The 23,587-nt window shown below is 38.3% G+C and overlaps 1 protein-coding gene across 15 annotated transcripts in view; it reads left to right on the top strand.

The window, feature by feature from the left end:
• Window positions 1–23,587, top strand: part of ARAP2 (ArfGAP with RhoGAP domain, ankyrin repeat and PH domain 2) — a 196,600-nt gene that overhangs the window by 5,939 nt on the left and 167,074 nt on the right. For 8 of the 15 annotated variants that reach the window (XM_089911748.1, XM_089911745.1, XM_089911750.1 and 5 more), the window contains one exon: window positions 458–9,094. The exons of 2 other annotated variants lie outside the window; for them this stretch is intronic. In XM_089911748.1, the coding sequence (XP_089767874.1) occupies window positions 8,187–9,094 (908 nt within the window). In that variant the 5' untranslated portion in view covers window positions 458–8,186. Of the gene's footprint in view, window positions 1–457; window positions 23,462–23,587 lie in introns of those variants that run through there. 5 more of the 15 variants (XM_089911751.1, XM_089911747.1, XM_089911746.1 and 2 more) reach the window with 4 other exon arrangements.

Genomic DNA, 23,587 nt, shown 5'->3' with positions numbered 1-23,587 from the left:
TAGAATTCTGGAATCTATCTGCTGTTTATCTTCTGTGTGGCTTTGGGCATGGGTCTTTCAAGGCAGCTGTGAGGATTGAATGAGATCCTATACAGATGGTTTGTAAACACTCCACAGATATTGGCTATTACTATTAACAATGTAAGTCTGAGGGAGAATGAAAGCGATGGGTGTGTTTTGATGAATGGGAAAGAGAATGCTTAAGGTAGAGAACATGGGGCAGTGAAGGTCAGAGCCTGTGGGTGACCACAGTTCAGAGAGAAGGCCAGGTTGAGGGAACTGGGTTTCCTGTAAGGGGTTAAGTGGGGGTAGTGTTGCCACAGGCTAAGGCAGGTGACTTATGGTAAGGGAGAGGCATACTAAATGACCAAGTTTACAGCTTCTGAGGTGAAAGTACTCAGACTAGAACAATAGGATTCTTGACCTCTGACCTTTTGTAATCTGCTCTGTACTGTAGGATGGAGTAATACAACAACAAGCCTGCTTTCTCAAAACCACTTCCTCTTCTGCATGGTTGTAGGGAACAAGGTGGAACGATTTGTCTTTATGCATATGTGGAGTTAACATCTTGGTGTTAAACAGTGAGTTTGCTTGATATGCAAATACAGCAATCCCTATTTCTCCTGACTATATTCTGTACAGAAACAAAGGTGGAATTCTGTAAAACCTGTAGCCAGAACTAACTAGCTCAGTGTATTATTTATATGCAGCGCCCTAAGTTTTTAAGAGATTAGCTATTTCTCCACGTTAGTAACTTGAAGTCAGGGACACTTCTTTTAACCATCTATAGTGTTAGGTATCCTTTAGGGATAGCTGATTAGCTGTAAAGATTTGGACAAGTAAAAATTGTACCTGAGGTTTCTACCTTGGGTATCATTGTAGGATGTCCTAAGTCATCTTTCTTATCTACTGGTGCCACTCAGTCATTATGACCAGCAAAAGAAATTTCTTACACATTTCTTGATTTCTCCCTAGGAGATAGTTCCACTCAATTGGGGACCACCGTTCTGGAATACAATAAACTTCCCTTGTTTTTAGACTGTGTAAGACTTGTATTGATGACACTGAAAAGTTTTGCTACTCATGTGGCAGCCTAATTTCTTTCATTTGGTACACATCTTCTAAGGTTCCTTTCAGTCCTGGGATTCTATGATTGTTAAGCCATTATTTTGACATATTTGCAGGCTTCTAAATACTGTAAGGTTATGTTTATGATTTTAAAATGGTGTGCCATTTAAAAACATGGATTAAACTTATGAGTGAATTCAGTTGTACTATGCTACCTTTTACCTCCCATAAGATATTAAAATCAGGCAAAGGTGGTTCCAAAAGTCTTCAGCACTGAGTACTTAATGACTTTATGGTTTACTGGAGTGACCCAAGGTTTTCAGTTATTTTCTTTCCTAGTTCAACTAGGGAATATGACAAAGTTATACTGGTAATGGGTGGGGGGATGGGTGGTGGGGAGTGGTTTACTGTGGTGGTTTTTCATACTTGAGGCATTTGGAGGGGGAGGGCTATCCCAACCCATAAATTTTTTTTTATTGAAGTATAATGGATTTACAATATTAGTTTCAGTTGTACAATATAGTGATTCAATATTTTATAGCTTATACTCCATTTAAAGTTATTACAATCTACTGGCTATGCTGTTCAATATATCCTTGTTGCTTATTTTATACATATATATTTGTTTGTATTTCTTAATCTCTAACCCCTATCTTGCCCCTCCTCACTTCTCTCTCCTCACCTCTAGTTTGTTCTCTATATCTGTGAATCTGTTTCTGTTTTGTTACATTCATTTTTTAGATTCCAAATATAAGTGATAACAGAGTATTTATTTGTCTTTCTCTGTCTTATTTCACTAAGCATAATATCTCTAGGTCCATCCACATTGTGGCAAATAACAGAATTTCATTCTTTTTTATGGTCAAACAACATTCCATTGTATTCTGTGTGTATATGTATCACATCTTCTTTGTTCATCATCTGTTGATGGACACTTAGGTTGCTTCCTTATCTTGGCTATTATAAATAATGCTGCTGTGAACATTGGGGTGCATGTATCTTTTCAAATTAGTGTTTTAGTTTTTTTCTGATATATACCCAGGAGTGGAATTGCTGGATCATATGCTAGTTCTAGTTTTAGTTTTTTGAGAAACCTTCATTCTATTTTCCACAGTGACTGCACCAATTTACATTCCCACCAAAAGTGTATGAGAGTTCCCTTTTCTCCACATCCTCGCCGACATTTATTATTTGGGTTCTTTTTGATGATAGTCATTCTGATAGGTGTGAAGTGATATCTCATTGTGGTTTTGATTTTCATTTCTCTGATGATTAGCAACGTTGAGCATCTTTTCATGTTCCTGTTGGCCATCTGCATGTCTTCTTTGGTAAAATGTCTATTCAGGTCTTCTTCCCACTTTTTAACTGAGTTGTTTGTTTTTTTAATGTTAAGTTTGATACTGAATATGTGAGCTGTGACCTTATTGGTCATATCATTTGCAAATATTTTCTCCCATTCAGTAGGTTGTGTTTTTTTGTGGATGGTTTCCTTTGATGTGCAAAAGCTTAAGTTGGATGTAGTCCCTTTTGTTTGTTTTTGCTTTTGCTTCATTTGCCTTGAAACAGATCCAAAAAAAATATTGCTACGATTTATGTCAAAGAGTATTCTGCCTGTGTTCTTTTCAAGAGTTACATGTTTCTGGTCTTACATTTAGTTCTTTAATCTATTTTGAGTTTATTTTTGTATATGGTGTGAAAAAATGTTGTAATTTCATTGATTTACATGAGACTGTCCAGTTTTCCCGGCACCACTTATTGAAGAAGAGACTGTCTTTCCTCCATTGTAAATTTTTGCCTCCTTTGTCATAGATTAATTGGCCATAAGTGTGTTGGTTTATTTCTGGGCTCTCTATTCTATTCCATTGGCCTGTGTCCATTTTTGTGTCAGTCTCATGCTGTTTTGGTTACTGTAACTTTGTAGTATAGTCTGAAGTCAAAAAGTGTGATACCTCCAGCTTTGTTCATTTTTCTGAAGATTGCTTTGGGAATTTGAGTTTGCTTTTGTGGTTCCATGTGAACTTTAGGATTATTTGTTCTAGTGCTGTGAAAGATGACATGGGTATTTTGATAGGGGTTGCATTAAATCTGTATATTGCTTTGGGTAGTATGGCCGCTTTAACAATATTAATTCTTCCAATCCATGTGCACAGGATTTTTTGATATCATCTTCGTTTTCCTGCATCAGTGTTCTATAGTTCTCAGAGTATAGGTCTTTCACCTTCTTGGTTAAGTTTATTCTTAGGTATTTTTGATGAATTTTTAAAAGTCCCATAGGTGGTTTGGAATGCTTCCAGTTGTCCTACTGCCAACCTTCTCCTCTCCCCAATTTTTGATTTGAAGATCTCTTATAGTGGTTAGATGGATTGGAGAAATCTGTATTTGAGTCCTGTTTCTGCTCCTTAGAAGCCTGGTGACCTAAATAGACAAAACTTTAAAACTTTGTGTACTTTCCACTTGTTATCTTAAATCATCTCAAAGGTGGGAAGGGGTCATTCAGAAAACATTTATTGAGCACCTTTTATGTGCCTGACAGGGTTCAAACTTAAGGCCTAGAGCAGTGAACAGTAGACAAATCCCTACCCTCTTGTAAAAGTCCACAGATGTCAGGTAGTGACAAATGCCATGAAGACAGAGAAAGCAAGGGTAAGGAATACTGAGGCACAAGGCATGCCTGTATGCATAGGGGCATTAGGGAGGGCCTCTCTGAAGAGGACACATTTCAGCAGAGACCTACTCAAGTGATGGAGTGAGCCATGAACCATGGGTATATGTTGGGAAAGTAGATTTGAAAGAGATGGAAGGGTGAGAGGTAGGGTCATGAGGTGGGAATAGGACTGAACCCAGCTTAGTGGTGATTGAGTGATGGGGGTCAGGGGGCAGTCAGGGGAAGCCAGGGAAGATGAAGTTGGGAAGTTGCCGAGAGTGACTTTCGTTATAAAGTGAATCATTCTGGCTGCTGTACTGAGAACATGCTGCTTGTGGGGGCAGGGGGCCAGGACAGAATCTGGGATATCAGTCAGGAGGCTGTTGCAGTGGTCTAAGATAGACAGGATAGTGGCTTGGGCTAGGATGTGAGTAGGAGAGGTGGTGAGAAGCAGTTGTACCTTTAAGGTAGAGCTCAAGAAGATAATAAGGTTATGGTTATTAAGTGATACTGAAAGCCAGGCATATAGCAGGTGCTCCTAAACATTACTTCCCTTTTACTTATACTTTCTCTTGGAAATGGGTCAGGATAGCGAGGCAAATGTATATTCACATCTGCATTGCTAACTGTATGTTCTCTAAACATGTACAGCATATACATCATATACTATGTATAAACAAATAATTTGACTGGAATTTATTGGGCAGCCTATATGGGCTGGTCATCATCTTGGCAGATTTATTAGTTTATTATGGGATAATAAAAATAATTATAATGACAAATGCTTGTTTAACATTTGTTGTGTGCCATTGGTGTTCTTGATGCTTTACAAAAGCTTTATGAAATAGGAACTATTATCACTCCTACTTTCCTGATGAGGAAACTGAGGCACAGAGAGGTTAAATACTGGGATTTGACCAAGATTGTCCAGCTCCAAAATCCTGGCTTTTGCACTGCACTACCCCACTTCTATAGGTTACTATGGAATGAATAGAATGTGATTAAATGCTAAGAAGTAAATGTGGTAGGAACACAGAGAAGAGAGTATTTCTTGTTCACTAGAGACCTTGTGAAGGAAATACCATTTGAGTTAGACTTCAAAGAATGGGAAAGGCTTCAACTGTGGGAAGATAATGGCTTAGTGATGAAAATAATTATAATGAGGGAAGTGAATATGTACAAAACACTCACCGGGGACTAAGCACCATTTTAACACTTAAGGTGGATTATCTCATTTAATCTTCACCAGCACTGAGGTACCTTTGAGCATTTCCATTTTATGGGTAAGGAAACAGACACATACACACGTGCCTATGAAAGTGGAGGAGGGTGGGAATTGAGTATGACTCAGACTCCTGGGCTGTTTGGAAGGGCATCCATCCTAAGGCGGGAGAGTGATGGGCTTAGGCTCAGGTATGAGGAATTGAAAACCGAACCAAATTTTTGTTGTGCATCCCAGTCATCTTTGGAATGTGTTATAAATGTAGATTCTTGGGCATGTTATCATCAGTTGTTGCTGTACAGCAGATCCACTGGCCGGTACCTGGAGAGCCACAAACTTAAGAGCATGGCATGTGTGCCCGGTGCCCAAGTGGAGGTCAAAACGTGGAGGGCTTTGATTTCATGTTAAGGAGTTTGCACCTGGTAGACTTTTATGGTTAGGCGTGCCCATCTATTTGCATCTGGTGAAGTGCCTGGGGGTTTGAAGCCTCTGAAGTGGATCTGTGAACACCCTTGGGTGGTCAGACTGTTAAAGAGTCAGATGACTGGAGGATGCAGCCGACACAAAACTGCACAGAGGATTTTAAGGCCTGTGGCAGGGAGCTTCTCTGGGTCACGAAAAGGAATCCGGTTCATTAGCCCTATTCAGCATGTCCACTGATAGCAGAGAGAGGTGGTTTTGCTTAGAACATTTGGTATATCCATCCCTGAGTCAGCCACTCAGGAAGTTTATGTGTAAGAGACAAAAAGGACTTGTGTGTGAAAACACGAAGGCTCCCCACATGTGCACACACCCCCCAAAAAATTCACAAACTGGGCTTCCGAACCACTGCTACCATCCTTCCCGGCCAGTCTCCCATCTCTTAAACATGTCCCAAGCACTTTGCAAATTTCTAGAAACCTAGTTAGAGATGTATATGGAGAAGGGAGTGATTCATTCTATTTCAAGGGGTTGATAGGAAGCCTTCAGAGAGGAAGTAATACCTGCCTACTCAGAATTTTAAATAGTGCCGAGGATTTTGCAAAATGTGTAGATTTGCAAGCCGTTGCAGCATACGCAAAAGGTATGGGGCCATCTAACAGTTTGCTGCCTGGGGTAAATGATAATTAACAATAATGTGCTAAAGTCAGTGATGTGGCACAGGTTAAACTTGAGCCTGAAGTTAGTACATGGGAACACCCACCTTGCAGGAAATGTATGTGAGGTACGGTATCTGGAGCATCATTGCCGTTTACATCAATAGTAGCTGCTGCTGTTTTTATTGTTAGACTGAGACCAGACTGTCATATGGCACCCCAAGGAGCTTAGACTGTCTTGTTCAGATGTGGAGTGACAGGCCAAGTGTGGATTTTCAGTAGTTCAGTGGTACGTGGAGACCAGGCTGAGGGGTTTGTTGGGATGGTTGCAGTGATTCAGGCAGGAGATGTAATGAGGGTCTGAACTGTGTTGAGGAGGGTTGGAGGAGTGTATCAGTTCACGTTTTTTTTTTCACAGTTCTGGAGGCTGGGGAGTCCGAGATCAAAGTTTCAGCCGATTTGGCTATAACTATTTCCATTTTGTGATGGGCAAACAAAATTAGCTAATGCGTTTTTTTTAAACAAAATAATTTTGTGAAAAAGAATAATATATCTGAGAATTAGGCTCGTACGTGGTGTTGAGGTTTAACGTTCTACTTTTTTCCTGACATTTTGTCATTTTGAGTGTGACAGAGGGATACCTGTTTGACAAAGGCGTTTCCTGCCTTTCATCTCGTTTGTACTTTTATTTCTCTCTTTCTGCAGTGCTGCCTGAATACGATATGTGTTTTCCCTTTTTTCATATACTTACTTGTCAATGTTGGCTGATGTTTTTGAACAGTTAAAGCAAGAGCTTATGGGCATGTAACACATACAGGCTCTGAGTTATGTCTTTTGAAGAGCTACTTTGAGATGTGATTTCCAGAAATATTGCATCCGTGCTTGCTCAGATAAATATACCTTGTTTGGCTGTGTCTCATTTTATTACTTCAGTGTATGGTTGTTATGCATATTCTGTATTTTTTTCTTTTTCCTGATGCATAATATACAGAAATTTTTGCATACCATACATTTTTACAAACTGAATGCAGCCATGTAAACAGCACCTGATAAATCAACTTTTTAAAAAATCAATGCTGTTTATGAGAAAAATGGACCTATGTGTATATGCTGTATATAAAGGATAATGTGACCTTCAAACTTTTTCCTTTTACTTTCATACTAACTTCCTGTTATCTACTGTACAGTTGCTCAGCTAGTCTTATCCTATATAACAATATTTACATACAATGCTGCTGCAGTTTTGAAGTGAAAATTATTAACCTGAGAAGTATGTTCTAACTGTGCTTTTGGAGAGAGTCTTTGAAGAAGGTGTACTAAAGGGGGAGTTGTTCATATCTAGTTAGGTACTATTAAGAAAAATTATCTAAAATTTGGAAATCAAAAGAATGTACAGCATGTTCCTTCAATGCCTTGTTGGGGGTATTGTTTAACAGGCTCACCTCAGGGATATTTAATTCTAATTCTTGTGCTCCACTTTCCATTTACTATTTGTTTAGAGCTCCGGACTGAGAAGTTACCTGTTAGCTTATAGATTTTTGTCTAGTAGAAAGATATCTCCAAAGGTTATGGTTTTATTGTCCTGCAGGGCACTAACCAGTTTTTTATCTAACCTACCCATTTTATTCTAGCACTGAGGAAAAAAAAAAAAAAAAAGCCTTTTCTGATGGACTGTGTAAATCTGTTCCACAAATGCTCTTGGAACTAGCCCTACCACCTTACTGGTTCCCTCATTAATTAATGAATGAATTTTTTTGGATACATGTTCATTTTATATTTGAGAATCATTTTTTTTTTACCTTTTTGAAAATCGTCATTTGATACTACCACAGCATTTCTGTCCTGTCCCTTCACACTCTACCTAGGAGTTGACTTTCTAGGGCATACAAAGTAATGCACAAAGATTCCAAACTCTCAGCTATCTCAAGTAATGATCCTCATTTCTATTGTTTTTCTTCAGAGAACGTTTATAATGTGAAACTAGTTTTAATACCCAAAATGCCCTAATATATTGCTTTCCTTTTTTTCTAGGCTTAAGTACATAAAGCATTCACTGTGCAGAAAATAACATTTTGAGATAAGTGATAGAGGAAAATCCAATACAGAAGTGCACCCTCTTGTGTGTGTATTGCATTGTACTGCTTCTATCATATTGCCTAGTAATGAAGCCACCATTATGTCCTCAGTCAGTGAAGTGAATGTTGATATCAAAGATTTCCTAATGAGCATTAATTTGGAGCAGTACCTCTTACGCTTCCGTGAATTTGGTTTTAATAATGTAAGGGACTGTGCAGAAATAAATGACAGCGTGCTCCTCAAAGTTGGAATATCACCTACAGGACACCGGAGGAGGATACTTAAACAGTTACAGATAATCCTGTCAAAAATGCAAGATACCTCAATATATGCAAATGTTCATAAAACAAAGAAGAATCATGAGACTTCAGAGGATCACCACGCTCCATCTTCTGCTCAGAATACCTGCCTAGAACTTTCAGATTCACGCAGTGTTCAGACACCCAGCCCAACGCAGTTGGAGACTGTTACAAAAAGTCTTGATCAAAATGAAGTTAGTGTGGAAAATAGCCAGTCTTTTAAATCAGATGATAAGCTGACTCTTCCTACATACAACTTTCCCATTCCGGAAGAAGAACCACACCTGAATTCAGATTCTTTTCAAGATTCTTTATTGGGTAGTGAAATTACTGACGTAGAATCTTTGACTGCACAAAAGACTATCGACTGTACAACCGAAGAGGAACAAACAAAAAAGGTTGATTTGATCTCAGAAAATGTGAGCAAGCTTCCTAGTGCAGACCCTGAATTCCTTTCTTCACCTGACTGTTCAGTATCAGAAGCAAATTCTGGAAATGGAACTAATGGTTTATTAGAAAGCTCACCACCATCCCCATTCTTTCAATTTCAAGGAGAAATGGTTGTAAATGATTTGTATGTTCCGTCATCGCCAGTCCTAACACCTATGAGAAGTCATAGCAAGTTGGTTTCAAGACCATCTCGATCTTTTCTGCTAAGACATCGGCCTGTACCAGAGATTCCAGGGTCAGCAAAAGGAATTTCAGGGAGGTAAGAATTTTTATGATAAGTTGTGTGTATTCAATTTGGGGGAATTTAGTTTTTTTTTTAACAATTTTATTTTCAGTGTTCATTTCTAAATTTGACCCATTCAACCAACCTTTTCTTTCTTCTGAAATTTTTTGTCATACCATCTCTCTTGTACACCACTGCCCAGAGTCGGTTTCCAACTTATAACTTCCTGGGACTCTTCAGCTTTCTCCTACTTAATTGGGGGACTTCATTTCCCCTAATTCTGCCTGGACATTCTTTCCTGTACCTTCCTCCATGCCTGGTATTATATTCTTCCATGAGTGCCCTTTATATTTGAATTGCTGACTCTATCTCCCCACTAGGTTATGTGTTTTTTGGCAGGGGCCATGTTCCTAATGACTGTATCTCTACTACCTGACATGATTGGCATGAATTAATCATTCACCACGCATCTAGCGAGCACTTGCTTGGTACTGGTCACGGCACTAGATGCGGAGGAGGTAGAGAGAAAAAAAGGGGCTTGAGTGTAGTGTAGAAGACATGTAAAAAGTAGTAGCAGTACAATATGAGACCACTTCGGCTGGAGACCAAGAACGCTAAAGAGGGGGCCTACCGGCCTGTTGGGTCATTGGTACCCTGAGGTAACTGTGGAGTCTGAGAGGAGCTGACTTATAGCAGGGAGAGCTTTCAACCATTTCTCAAAGTTACACCTAAGATGTGGTTTTCTTCAGGGTTGTGGTGGGATTTTTTTTTTTTTTTTTTTTTTAATTCACTAAAAGCTAACACTTGTCTCTGTTGGGAGTCATGAGGTTGTTTAAGTTCAATCCTTACCGCTGTGGCACTAAATGCAATTACAAATTCCTGTAAACAGGCTCTAGGTTGGCATTTCTGCAAGATTCTCATTCCCCCTTTGTCTCCCTGTGTATCCACTCTGTCCCTGGTGCTGGATCTTGGTTGTATTTACAAGAGAAAAATATGGAAATTTAGTACATGAAAGAGAAAACATGGCAATTTACAAGACCATGTTAAGTACCTCCCATTAGAGTGTAAACTCCTTGAGGGCAGAGGCCCTAATTAATTTGTCTTTATCATGGCATCCCTGGTGCCAATGGCAATATTGAGTATTTACTGGGAAATCAATTGGCAGTATCATTTATTAAACACCTAGAAGCTGGTTTGGCTTATAATTTTCCATGGGTTATCTAATTCTCACATTGGCCCTCTGAAATAGGTATTATTCCTCCATTTTCTTATGAGGTAACTGAGCCTTAGGTTAATTTTTCTAGGATCACATGGGTAGTGAACTGGGATTTCATTCCAGTACATCTGACTCTATAACACACTTTCTTAACCACTCATTTAGTAAATATTCTTAAAAGTGTTGATTGCATATATAAGAAATGGAGTATTTCTTAGGAAAGTAGAAGATCACCAATTTTTGTATGACACCATAGCTTTAGCATATTTTGCTAATTTTAAACAATTAAAAGAAAGTAAATGAGAAGTGTCTGCTATGTCTTTGCGGGAACAGAATCCTTTTGCGAGCCATAAGGATAACTTCAGATAAGAAACATTTGGCTCAAGTTTTAAATAAGTTGTGCTATTTTTCATAAATTTTTGAGAATCTTTTGATGTTCATTTACTTCTAAGTGTAAGCTTTGCACCATGTGAAAGACTTGTTATTCACATTGTGACTGAGTCTTTGAAAATGAGAATTAAAATAATGTTGAAATTAGTAGTAAAGAGCTTAGCGGGAGCCTCATCATAGCACTGCCAGAGAACCCATTGTCACCTCTCTTTTCTTCTTTGATTATGGCAGTAAATGGTAACTAGGTATTTCTGGTGATCAAATTATAAAATGAGAAAGTAAATTAAATTATTTTCAGACTTCACTGTCTGTTTTTCTTTGTGGTCCTTGCCTGAACTGCAAACAGTAATTGCAAACTAATTACAGTGTTATGACTTTTATAAAATGAAACCGTGGCTTATATAATCTGAGATCCTCTCTAATCAAATAACATCTAAACGATATTTAGTACATTTCTTGCTGTACCATATAAATATATTTCTTTGTGGTCAGTGATTTGGACATAATTTCTTTACTCCTTAAAGATTTCATATAAGTGTTGACAGGAACATGATGCTGGATGTGTATTCCTGATGTGTGAGGTGCTTTGTTTCTATCTCCTTGGACATGTACCCTCACCCCACCACCCCCTGCCAATTTATCTGATGCAATTAACTTGCCAGTCAAATGGGTTATGTTTGTCCTTGCCTTGGGCTTCTTCCCTGAACTCCTGTCTGCTCCTTTTGGGAAGGCTGGGCTGGGTGGGGCTATGCTGGACACTGGACCTCAGGATCTCTTTTTTTAAGTCCTATCTTTTGAGGGCCAGGTCAGATCTAGGCTTGAAAAGCCAGCTTCTTCCTTATCAGCTCATCTGGAGGTCTCCCACAGAGGTCTCCAAGCAGAAAGCAAGTCTCACCAGCTGCCCTTCCCTGGGAGTCATAGGTGTGTCTTGTGATCCTTCCAGGAGGACCCTCCTTAGTGCTCAAAGCAGGAAGGAACAAGTATCTTTAGCAACTGAAGAGATACCTGTCTTATCTTCCTCCCCAGTTTAATGATTTTCATCCATCTTTCATGTAACTGTTTTATCCTTGGCACAGTCAAAGCCCTGTCTTTTAGGTGTCACGCCTTTGAATGTTTGGGGGGAAGGAAAAATAAGGAAACAGCGGTAAAGGGGAGGAGTGTGGTATGCAAGGCTGCACTGTGACTGGAGTATCTGTTATAACTTGTTATAAGACTGAGGTGCTATAGTGACTGTTTGAGGGCTTTTCAAAAATTTGAATTCTAAACCTGAAGTCTCCAGCCTCCTGTGAACTTTTTATTAAAAGTAAAAATCTTAGGTATTTTTCTCTAGATGTATTAATACATAGATATTAAAAATGGATGCAACTATTTTAGACTTTAATGTTGAAATACATATGAACCAAAAACGTACAGAAAAATGGTAAGCAATTGTTTGCTACATTGAATTAGAAAAATACAGAAACTCATCCTATCCTTTCCATGTTCAAGGAAAACTTTACATTTCATGTTATAGCAGAAAAATGCTTAGCATTCTAAAATTCAGACTTTTTCCTTTAAAATGACTTTTTATAAAATGGGTTGATTATTTCAATATTTGCAAATTTTGACTTGAATATCTAAATAATGAATCAAAATTAATAGTTAACCGTTTGATTTATTGTTAGAGGATAAAGGTATCTGTGTGATCCTTTTTACAAGTGAAAAGACATTAACATTTGTACCCTTTATTCATAATTTGAAAAGCCCTTCTTTGTTTGAAAAAATATATTTTGAACTGAAGCTTCTGCTAGGTGATGAAAAAAGTTTCACAATAATGATGTAGACTTTTGTGCTGTAATCCTTCTGTAATTATTTATTCTTATCCTAAGGACATTTTTTGTAACTTTGTAGATTGAGACTTAATTATCTGTGCATTATACATTTCATATTCGTAGTCTATGCTGTAATTAATGCACTCTTGTGTTTTCCGAATTCAGATTTGTGTGTTTTAGTTAGACATTATGTAACCTCAAGGCAGTTTCAACTGCCGCCTAATGATTGTGGTGTTTTTCTTTTGAATTCAATCCTACAATGACCTGTAGTTTGTCTGTTATGAATTGTAAGAATTGCATTTTTTTAAAACAAACATTCTGTGTAATGATAAGCACGGCTGCCTTGCTTAAGTAATAGGTAAGTGTAGATCATAAAGAGAGATCTTTAACGTTAATTAAACTTTGTGCCTCTGCTTTTCTTGGCAATTTTAGTGATTAAAAAATATGTGAACACATAACATCTGTAGGCATGTTGAAGATTCACTTTGATAATCAGAGTTAATTTTTTGCAACTTGGTGTTTCCTTTAATATTATTTTTGAGATTTGTTCACATCCATGCACGTATTTTAGCAATAATTGCTGTATAGTATTTTATTAAATGATGGAAAACACAGTTTATTCCCCTACTAGGTCATTGACTATTTTTTTTCACTGTTACAAATGAAGAGTTCTCATACTTTTAAGGACTTTAAGAAACATTTGTGCATATTCAGTGTACCAGGAAGACCAAACGTTCTTTTCACTAATAAAAAATATAACAGTTGGCTCATTCTACCTGAGTGTTTACATTGTGTAGGGCACACACCTTACGCTCTTTAAAAACATCATCTCATTAATCCTCATAATATTCATAGGCAGCAGACCCTTTTTTCATTCCCCTTCAATAAATGAGGAAAAATAGGCTCAGGGCTGTTGGGTAACTTGACCAAGATCACCAAAGCATAATAACAAAAAATGATAATAGCTACTGCTTTTCTAAATGGGTTTTAAATTTTTGCTAATCAACCATGCTTTATATTTCAAATTTAAAAGCAATCGCAGTTTTTAGGATAACTGATGGGGAAATAATAGGGCAGAAAGAGGGAGAAAGGAAAGAACGTGGGCTTTGCACTCAAGACGGAATTGACCTCGAATGTTGGTTTTGTCTCCTATTAGCTGTGCGCCTTGGGCTGGGAGAACGTCCTCTCCTTATTGGTAGGATTAGGACACTAGGTCCTACCTCAGTGGGCTATTAGGAGGATGAAATATGAGATGTAGATATATAAACCCCTAACAAAATGCTTTGGGCATAATAGATATTAGAATATAAAATAGCTTGTGATAATTTATTCATAGATAAATGAGAATATAAATTTCTAATCACCAGTTTTCAAAACAGCTTGTTTCCTGTATTGACCTACTTTTCATCTACAGTAGATCAAATGAGCTTGGTTGATAGATTTGGTAATTGCTTGCAGGTGGATATTGAATAGAGCTATCAATAAAAATCATCGCAAACTTTTTTCTTTACATTTATCAGACTAAAAGTAAAACCAACAAAATATGCTTTAAAAATACCACTAATGGATGTACTTAAAATAATTCAAAAATCTTTTTTTTTTAATTTACTTTTTTTTTTTTAGTAAGTTAATGTTGAGTTTTTTATTAAGCATGGTGACTTAGAAAAGGGCTTATGGAGCTAGACTGCCTGAGTTTGAATCCCAGGTTAGTTACTTACGAGCTGTGTGACTGTGGAAAAGTAAGTTAACTGCTTTGTGTGACAATCTTCTTCTTAAAAAATGCAGATAAATGACAGTTCTTACTTCTTCGGTTGTTTGTGACTACACACACACACACATTATGAGTGTGTGTGTATTTATAAAATTTTGAGACCTGTGTCTGACATATAGTAAATGCTTAATAAGAATTAGCAATATATATTATTAGCACAAGTTACCAAAGATGTAGAAAATTTGAGTGCTGCTCAGCGGTTCAGATTATTAATATGTATTTGTGTCAGTGACATACAAATTTGAGGAAATGATTATAGCCATATGACAGTGTCAAGAATCTGGAGATAATGCACAAATAAAGGGTGACTTATTTTGCAACCCTTTGGTAAACTTGTGTGCCCTCCCCAGCCAAAGACAACTTCTATCCTGACTTTAAATAATGATGATTACTCTCATTTTAAAAAAGTTTTACATCTTAAGTATGTCCCAAACAATATACTGTCATTATTTTTTTTAGCATCTTTATTGGAGTATAATTGCTTTACAATGGTGAGTTAATTTCTGCTTTATAACAAAGTGAATCAGCTATACATATACATATGTTCCCATATCTCTTCCCTCTTGCATCTCCTTCCCTCCCAACCTCCCTATCACACCCCTCTAGGTGCTCGCAAAGCACCGAGCTGATCTCGGTATTTGTTTTTCTCCTTCTGACTTACCTCACTCTGTATGACAGACTCTAGATCCATCCACCTCACTACAAATAACTCAATTTCGTTTCTTTTTATGGCTGAGTAATATTCCATTGTATATATGTGCCACATCTTCTTTATCCATTCATCTGTCAATGGACACTTAGGTTGCTTCCATGTCTTGGCTATTGTAAGTAGAGCTGCAATGAAGATTGTGGTACATGACTCTTTTAAATTATGGTTTTCTCAGGGTATATGCCCAGTAGTGGGATTGCTGGGTCATATGGCAGTTCTATTTTTAGTTTTTTAAGGAACCTCCATACTGTTCTCCACATTGGCCGTATCAATTTACATTCCCACCGACAGTGCAAGAGGTTTCCCTTTTCTCCACACGCTCTTCAGCATTTATTGTTTGTAGATTTTTTGATGATGGCCATTCTGACCGATGTGAGATGATATCTCATTGTAGTTTTGATTTGCATTTCTCTAATGATTAATGATGTTGACCATGCTTTCATGTGTTTGTTGGCAATCTGTATATCTTCTTTGGAGAAATGTCTATTTAGGTCTTCTGCCTATTTTTGGATTGGGTTGTTTGTTTTTTTGTTATTGAGCTGCATGAGCTGCTTGTAAATTCTGGAGATTAATCCTTTGTCAGTTCCTTCATTTGCAAATATTTTCTCCCATTCTGAGGGTTGTCTTTTGGTCTTGTTTATGGTTTCCTTGGCTGTGCAAAAGCTTTTCAGTTTCATTAGGTCCCATTTGTTTATTTTTATTTTTATTTCCATTTCTCTAGGAGGTGGGTCAAAAAGGATCTTGCTGTGATTTATGTCATAGGGTGTTCTGCCTATGTTTTCCTCTAAGAGTTTGATACTGTCTGGTCTTACATTTAGGTCTTTAATCCATTTTGAGTTTATTTTTGTGTATAGTGTTAGGAAGTGTTCTAATTTCATTCTTTTACATGTAACTGTCCAGTTTTCCCAGCACCACTTATTGAAGAGGCTGTCTTTTCTCCATTGTATATTCTTGCCTCCTTTATCAAAGATAAGATGACCATATTTGCTTGGGTTTATCTCTGGGCTTTCTATCCTGTTCCACTGATCTATATTTCTGTTTTTGTGCCAGTACCATAGTGTCTTGATTACTGTAGTTTTGTAGTATAGTCTGAGGTCAGGTAGCTTGATTCCTCCAGCTCCGTTTCTCTTTCTCAAGACTGATTTGACTGTTTGGGGTCTTTTGTGTTTCCATACAAACTGAATTTTTTTGTTCTAGTTCTGTGAAAAATGCCAGGGGTAGTTTGATAGGGATTGCATTGAATCTGTAGATTGCTTTGGGTAGTAGAGTCATTTTCAAAATGTTGATTCTTCCAATCTAAGAACATGGTCTATCTCTCCATCTATTTGTATCATTTTTAATTACTTTCATCAGTGTCTTATAATTTTCTGCATACAGGTCTTTTGTCTCCTTAGGTAGGTTCATTCCTAGATATTTTATTCTTTTTGTTGCAATGGCAAATGGGATTGTTTTCTTGATTTCACTTTCAGATTTTTCATCATTAGTTTATAGGAATGCAAGAGATTTCTGTGCATTAATTTTGTATCCTGCTGCTTTACCAAATTCATTGATTAGCTCTAGTAGTTTTTTGGTAGCATCTTTAGAATTCTCTGTGTATAGTATCATGTCATCTGCAAACAGAGACAGCTTTACTTCTTCTTTGCCAATTTGGATTCCTTTTATTTCTTTTTCTTCTCTGATTGCTGCAGCTAAAACTTCCAAAACTGTGTTGAATAATAGTGGTGAGAATGGGCAACCTTGTCTTTTTCCTGATCTTAGTGGAATTGGTTTCAGTTTTTCACCATTGAGGACGATGTTGGCTCTGCGTTTGTCATATATGGCCTTTATTATGTTGAGGTAAGTTCCCTCTATGCCTACTTTCTGGAGGGTTTTTTATCATAGATGGGTGTTGAATTTGTCGAAAGCTTTCTCTGCAACGATTGAAATGATCATGTGGGTTTTCTCCTTCAGTTTGTTAATATGGTGTATCACATTGATTGATTTGAGTATATTGAAGAATCCTTGCATTCCTGGGATAAATACCAGTTGATCATGGTGTATGATCCTTTTAATGTGCTGTTGGATTCTGTTTGTTAGTATTTTGTTTAGGATTTTTGCATCTATGTTCATCAGTGATATTGGCCTGTAGTTTTCTTTTTTTGTGACATCTTTGTCTGGTTTTGGTATCAGGGTGATGGTGGCTTCGTAGAATGAGTTTGGGAGTGTTCTTCCCTCTGCTATCTTTTGGAAGAATTTGTGAAGGATAGGTGTTAACTCTTCTCTAAATGTTTGATAGAATTCACCTCTGACGCCATCTGGTCTTGGACTTTTGTTTATTGGAAGATTTTTTTTTTTTTTTTTGCAGTACATGGGCCTCTCACTGTTGTGGCCTCTCCCATTGCAGAGCACAGGCTCCGGATGTGCAGACTCAGTGGCCATGGCTCACAGGCCCAGCTGCTCCGCAGCATGTGGGATCCTCCCAGACCAGGTCACGAACCAGTGTCCCCTGCATCGGCAGGCGGACTCTCAACCACTGCGCCACCAGGGAAGCCCTATTGGAAGATTTTTAATCTCAGTTTCAATTTCAGTGCTTGTGATTGGTCTGTTCATATTTTCTATTTCTTCCTGGTTCAGTCTCGGAAGGTTTTGCGTTTCTAAGAATTTGTCCATTTCTTTAAGTTTGTCCACTTTATTGGCATATAGTTGCTTGTAGTAATCTCTCGTGATCCTTTGTATTTCTGCAGTATCAGTTGTTACTTCTCCTTTTTCATTTCTAATTCTGTTGATTGGAGTCTTCCTTTTTTTCTTGATGAGTCTGGCTAATGGTTTATCAGTTTTATTTATCTTCTCAAAGAACCATCTTTTAGTTTTATTGATCTTTGCTATTGTTTCCTTCATTTCTTTTCCTTTTATTTCTGATCTGATCTTTATGATTACTTTCCTTCTGCTAACTTTGGGGTTTTTTTGTTCTACTTTCTCTAATTGTATTAGTTGTAAGTTTGGGCTGTTTATTTGAGATGTTTCTTGTTTCTTAAGGTAGGATGGTATTGCTATAAACTTCCCTCTTAGAACTGCTTTTGCTGCATCCCTTATGTTTTGGGTCGTCGTGTTTTCATTGTCATTTGTTTCTAGGTATTTTTTGATTTTCTCTTTGATTTCTTCAGTGATCTCTTGGTTATTAAGTAGTGTATTGTTTAGCCTCCATGTGTTTGTATTTTATACAGATATTTCCTGTAATTGATATCTAGTCTCATAACATTGTGGTTGGAAAAGATACTTGAAACAATTTCAGTTTTCTTAAATTTACCAAGGCTTGATTTGTGACCTAAGATATGATCTATCCTGGAGAATGTTTCATGAGCATTTGAGAAGAATATGTATTCTGTTGTTTTTGGATGGAAATCTTGTAAATAGCAATTAAGTCCGTCTTGTTTAATGTATCATTTAAAGGTTGTGTTTCCTTTTTTATTTTCATTTTGGATGATCTGTCCATTGGTGAAAGTGGGGTGTTAAAGTCCCCTACTATGATTGTGTTACTGTCGATTTCCCCTTTTAACCCTGTTAGTATTTGCCTTATGTATTGAGGTGCTCCTATGTTAGGTGCATAAACATTTACAGTTCTTATATCTTCTTCTTGGATTGATCCCTTGATCATTATAGTGTCCTTCTTTGTCTCTTGTAAAAGTCTTTGTTTTATAGTCTGTTTTGTCTGATGTGAGAAGTGCTACTCCAGCTTTGTGTCCATTTTCATGGAATATCTTTTTCCATACCCTCACTTTCAGTCTGTATGTGTCCCTGGGTCTGAAGTGGGTTTCTTGTTGACAGCATATATATGGGTCTTGTTTTTGTCTCCATTCAACCAGTCTATGTCTTTTGGTTGGAGCATTTAATCCATTTACATTTAAGGTAATTATCGATATGTATGTTCCTATTACCATTTCCGTAATTGTTTTGGGTTTGTTATTTTAGGTCTTTTCCTCCTCTGTGTTTCCTCCCTAGAGAAGTTCCTTTAGCATTTGTTGTAAAGCTAGTTGGTGGTGTTGAATTGTCTTAGCTTTGCTTGTCTGTAAAGGTTTTAATTTCTCCGTCAAATCTAAATGAGATCCTTGCTGGGTAGAGTAATCTTGGTTGTAGATTTTTCCCTTTCATCACGTTAAATATATCCTGCCACTCCCTTCTGTCTTGCAGAGTTTTTGCTGAAAGATCAGCTGTTAACCTTATGGGGATTCCCTTATGTGTTATTTGTTGGTTTTCCCTTGCTGCTTTTAATATTTTTTCTTTGTATTTAATTTTTGATAGTTTGATCAATATGTGTCTTGGTGTATTTCTCATTGAATTTATCCTGTATGGGACTCTCTGTGCTTCCTGGACTTGACTATTTCCTTTCCCATATTAGGGAAGTTTTCAACTATAATCTCTTCAAATATTTTCTCAGTCCCTTTCTTTTTCTCTTCTTCTTCTGGGACCTGTATATTTCGAATGTTGGTGCATTTAATGTTGTCCCAGAAGTCTCTGAGACTGTCCTCAATTCTTTTCATTCTATTTTCTTTATTCTGCTCTACAGTACTTATTTCCACTATTTTATTTTCCAGGTCACTTATCCGTTCTTCTGCCTCAGTTAGTCTGCTACTGATCCTTTGTAGAGAATTTTTAATTTCACTTATTGTGTTGTTCATCATTGTTTGTTTGCTCTTTAGTTCTTCTAGGTCGATGTTAAACATTTCTTGTATTTTCTCCATTCTATTTCCAAGATTGTGGATCATCTTTTCTATCATTATTCCGAATTCTTTTTCAGGTAGACTGCCTATTCCCTCTTCATTTGTTAGGTCTGGTGGATTTTTACCTTGCTTCTTCATGTGCTGTGTGTTTCTGTGTCTTCTCATTGCGCTTAACTTACTGTATTTGAGGTCTCCTTTTCGCAGGCTGCCGGTTCATAGTTCCCATTGCTTTTGGTGTCTGCCCCAAGTGGCTAAGGCTGGTTCAGTGGTTTGTGTAGGCTTCCAGGTGGAGGGGACTAGTGCCTGTGTTCTGGTGGATGAGGCTGGATCTTTTCTTTCTGTTGGATAGGTCCACATCTGGTAGTGTGTTTTGGGGTGTCTGTGACCTTATTATGATTTTCGGCAGCCTCTCTGCTAATGGGTGGGGTTGTGTTCCTGTCTTGCTAGTTGTTTGGCATAGGGTGTCCAGCACTGTACCTTGCTGGTCATTGAGTGGAGCTGGGTCGTGGCGTTGAGATGGAGTTCTCTGGGAGATTTTTGCCATTTGATATAACATGGAGCTGGGAGGTCTCTGGTGGACCAGTGTCCTGAAATTGGCTCTCCCACCTCAGAGGCATAGCCCTGATGCCTGGCTGAAGCACCAACAGCCTGTTATCCACACGGCTCAGCACAATAGGGGGGAGAAAAGAAAGAAAGAAAGAAAGAAAAAGATAAAATGAAATGAAATTTAATGAAATAAAATAACGGTATTAAAATAAAAAATAATTATTAAAAAAATTTTAAAGTAATAAAGAAAGAAAGAAGGAAAGAATAGAGCAACCAAACCTAAAAACAAATCCACCAATGATAAGAAGCACTAAAATCTATACTAAAAAAAAGAGAAAAAACGGACAGAAAGAACCCTTGGACAACTAATAAAAGCAAAGCTATACAGACAAAATCACATACAGAAACATACACCTACACACTCAGAAAAAGATAAAAAGGGAAAAAAATATATATATATATAGTTGCTCCCAAAGTTCCACCTCCTTGATTTGGGATGATTCGTTGTCTATCTAGGTATTCCACAGATGCAGGGTACATCAAGTTGATTGTGGAGATTTACTCCGGTGCTTCTGAGGCTGCTGGGAGAGATTTCCCTTTCCCTTCTTTGTTCTCACAGCTCCTGGGGTTCAGCTTTGGATTTGGCCCCGCCTCTGTAGGTAGGTCACCTGAGGGCATCTGTTCTTCACTCAGACAGGATGGGGTTAAAGGAGCAGCTATTCGGGGTCTCTGGCTCACTCAGGCCAGGGGGAGGCAGGGATACGGAATGCTGGGCAAGCCTGTGGCGGCAGAGGCCAGCGTGACGTTGCAGCAGCCTGAGGCACAACGTGTGTTCTCCTGGGGAAGTTGTCCCTGGATCACGGGACCCTGGCAGTGGCGGGCTGCACAGGCTCCCGGGAGGGGAGATGTGGAGAGTGACCTGTGCTTGCACACAGGCTTCTTGGTGGCTGCAACAGCAGCCTTAGCATCTCATGCCCGTCTCTGGGGTCTGCGCTGATAGCCACGGCTCGCGCCCATCTCTGAAGCTCCTTTAAGCAGCACTCTTAATCCCCTCTCCTTGCGCACCCCTAAACAAAGTGGCAAGAAAAAGTGTCTTGCCTCTTCGGCAGCTTCAGAACTTTTCCCGGACTCCCTCCCGGCTAGCTGTTGCACACTAGCCCTCTTTAGGCTCTGTTCATGCAGCCAACCCCAGTCCTCATCCAACCGAAGCCCGAACCTCAGCTCCCCACCCCCGCCCGCCCCGGGGGGTGAGCAGAGAAGCCTCTCGTGCTGGTGAGTGCTGGTCAGCGCCGATCCTCTGTGCGGGAATCTCCCCTCTTTGCCCTCCGCACCCCTGTTGCTGCGCTCTCCTCCATGGCTCTGAAGCTCCCCCCTCCACCACTCGCAGTCTCTGCCCACGAAGGGTCTTCCTAGTGTGTGGAAACCTTTCCGCCTTCACAGCTCCCTCCCACTGGTGCAGGTCCCATCCCTATTCTTTTGTCTCTGTTTTTTCTTTTTTCTTTTGCCCTACCCAGGTACGTGGGGAGTTTCTTGCCTTTTGGGAGGTTTTAGGTCTTCTGCTGGCATTCAGGGGATGCTCTGTAGGGGTTGTTCCACGTGTAGATGTATTTCTGATGTATCTGTGGGGAGGAAGGTGATCTCCGCGCCTTACTCTTCCACCATCTTGAATCCCTTCTCTATACTGTAGTTTTGACTGTCTTATGGTTTCAAAAATGCAGCCATATAGTAAATCTTTTAGTTAAGTTCATTTTGCTTAACTTTGAGACTTAATCTATGTTGGTACCTATGTTTGTAGACTGTTCATTTTCACTGCTGTATAATATTTCCCCATATGGATATATCATGATATCCATTCTACTGTTATAGTTCACATTCTCCACATCATCTAGTATTTTACATGTAAATGATATATGTGTACACACAAGTGTAAACCAGCTTTATTTATATCTAACTTACATGTAAGAAAAAAGACTGATATTAAATAGACAGGTTGATGAGTTTTGACAAATATATACACCCATGTGACCACAGTCAAGATACAGAACATTTCTATCATCCCTCAAAAATCGCCTTTGCACATTGGCAGTAAATTATCCTATCACCTGCATTGGGGAACCACTGATCTCACTGAATTACTTTTGACTATTCTAGAATTTCATATAAATGGAATCATACAGCAAGTAACGTTTTGTGTCCGATATCTTTTATTCAACCTGATGTTTATGAGATGCATCCATGTGGCTGCATGTCAGTTTGTTGTTTTGTCTGTTGAATGTTATTCTTTTGTGTGATTCTCCCACAGCTTCTTTAACTTTTTTATGTTGACATACATTTGGGTGGTTTTTCTTTTCATCTACATGTATGTCTGTTGAATATATACTTAGGAGTAGCGTTGCTGTCATAGTATATGCTTATCTTGCACTTTGGTAGGTAATGCAAAGTGGTTCTCATCATTGAGTGGTTATGCTCACTTATGTTAACACTAGCAGTGTAAACTAGTGCATTTCTTTTGTCTCATAGCCTCAACAGAATTTCGTTATTTAAAAAATTTTAGCCATACAGGTGGGCGGGTAGTTATATTTCATTGCGATTTTAATTTGTATTTTCTGATGACTAATGAAATCGAGCACCTTTTAACGCATTTATTGGTCATTGACCATGTTTCTATCTTCTTTTATGTGGTACCTTTTGGAGTCATTTACCCATTTTGAAGGAGGGGCGTTGTTGTTTTGAATTGCATTTTCTGTGTTTTATAATGATTTTTAAGAGTTATTGATGCACCATGAGTATGAGCCCTTTGTCGAATATATATTTTCCTCTTCTACATACTGCTTTTTTATTCTTTGATGGTGACTTTTAATGAATGAAAGTTCTTTAATTTAGTCAGATTTACCATTACTTTCCTTTAGAGTTAGAATTTTTCATATCTTAAGACACAGAAGATATTCTGTTTTATATTCTTCTAGCTTTATTGTTTGGCCTATCATGTTGGGATTTATAATCCACCTTTTTTTTTTTTTTTTTTTTTTTTGCGGTACACGGGCCTCTCACTGTTGTGGCCTCTCCGGTTGCAGAGAACAGGCTCCGGACGCGCAGGCTCAGCAGCCATGGCTCATGGGCCTAGCCGCTCTGCGGCACGTGGGATCTTCCTGGACCAGGGCACGAACCCGTGTACCCTGCATCGGCAGGCGGACTCTCAACCACTGCGCCGCCAGGGAAGCCCCTATAATCCACCTTTAATTGATTTCTAGGTATAGTTTGAGGTAGGAGTACTTTTTTTTTTTTAATACCAAGTGGATATCCAAGTCATCTTCTTATTAAAGACATGCTTTGCTCATTGCTCAAGATTGACATCTTTGTTTTAACTTAAATGAATATTGGGTGCCTTT

The sequence above is a fragment of the Delphinapterus leucas genome, chromosome 5 (genome assembly GCF_059928025.1).
Source record: "Delphinapterus leucas isolate spDelLeu-1000000601 "Yukka" chromosome 5, BTC_Dleu_Yukka2, whole genome shotgun sequence".
Lineage (NCBI taxonomy): Eukaryota > Metazoa > Chordata > Mammalia > Artiodactyla > Monodontidae > Delphinapterus > Delphinapterus leucas.
This window is presented reverse-complemented; position numbering and strand designations above follow the sequence as displayed.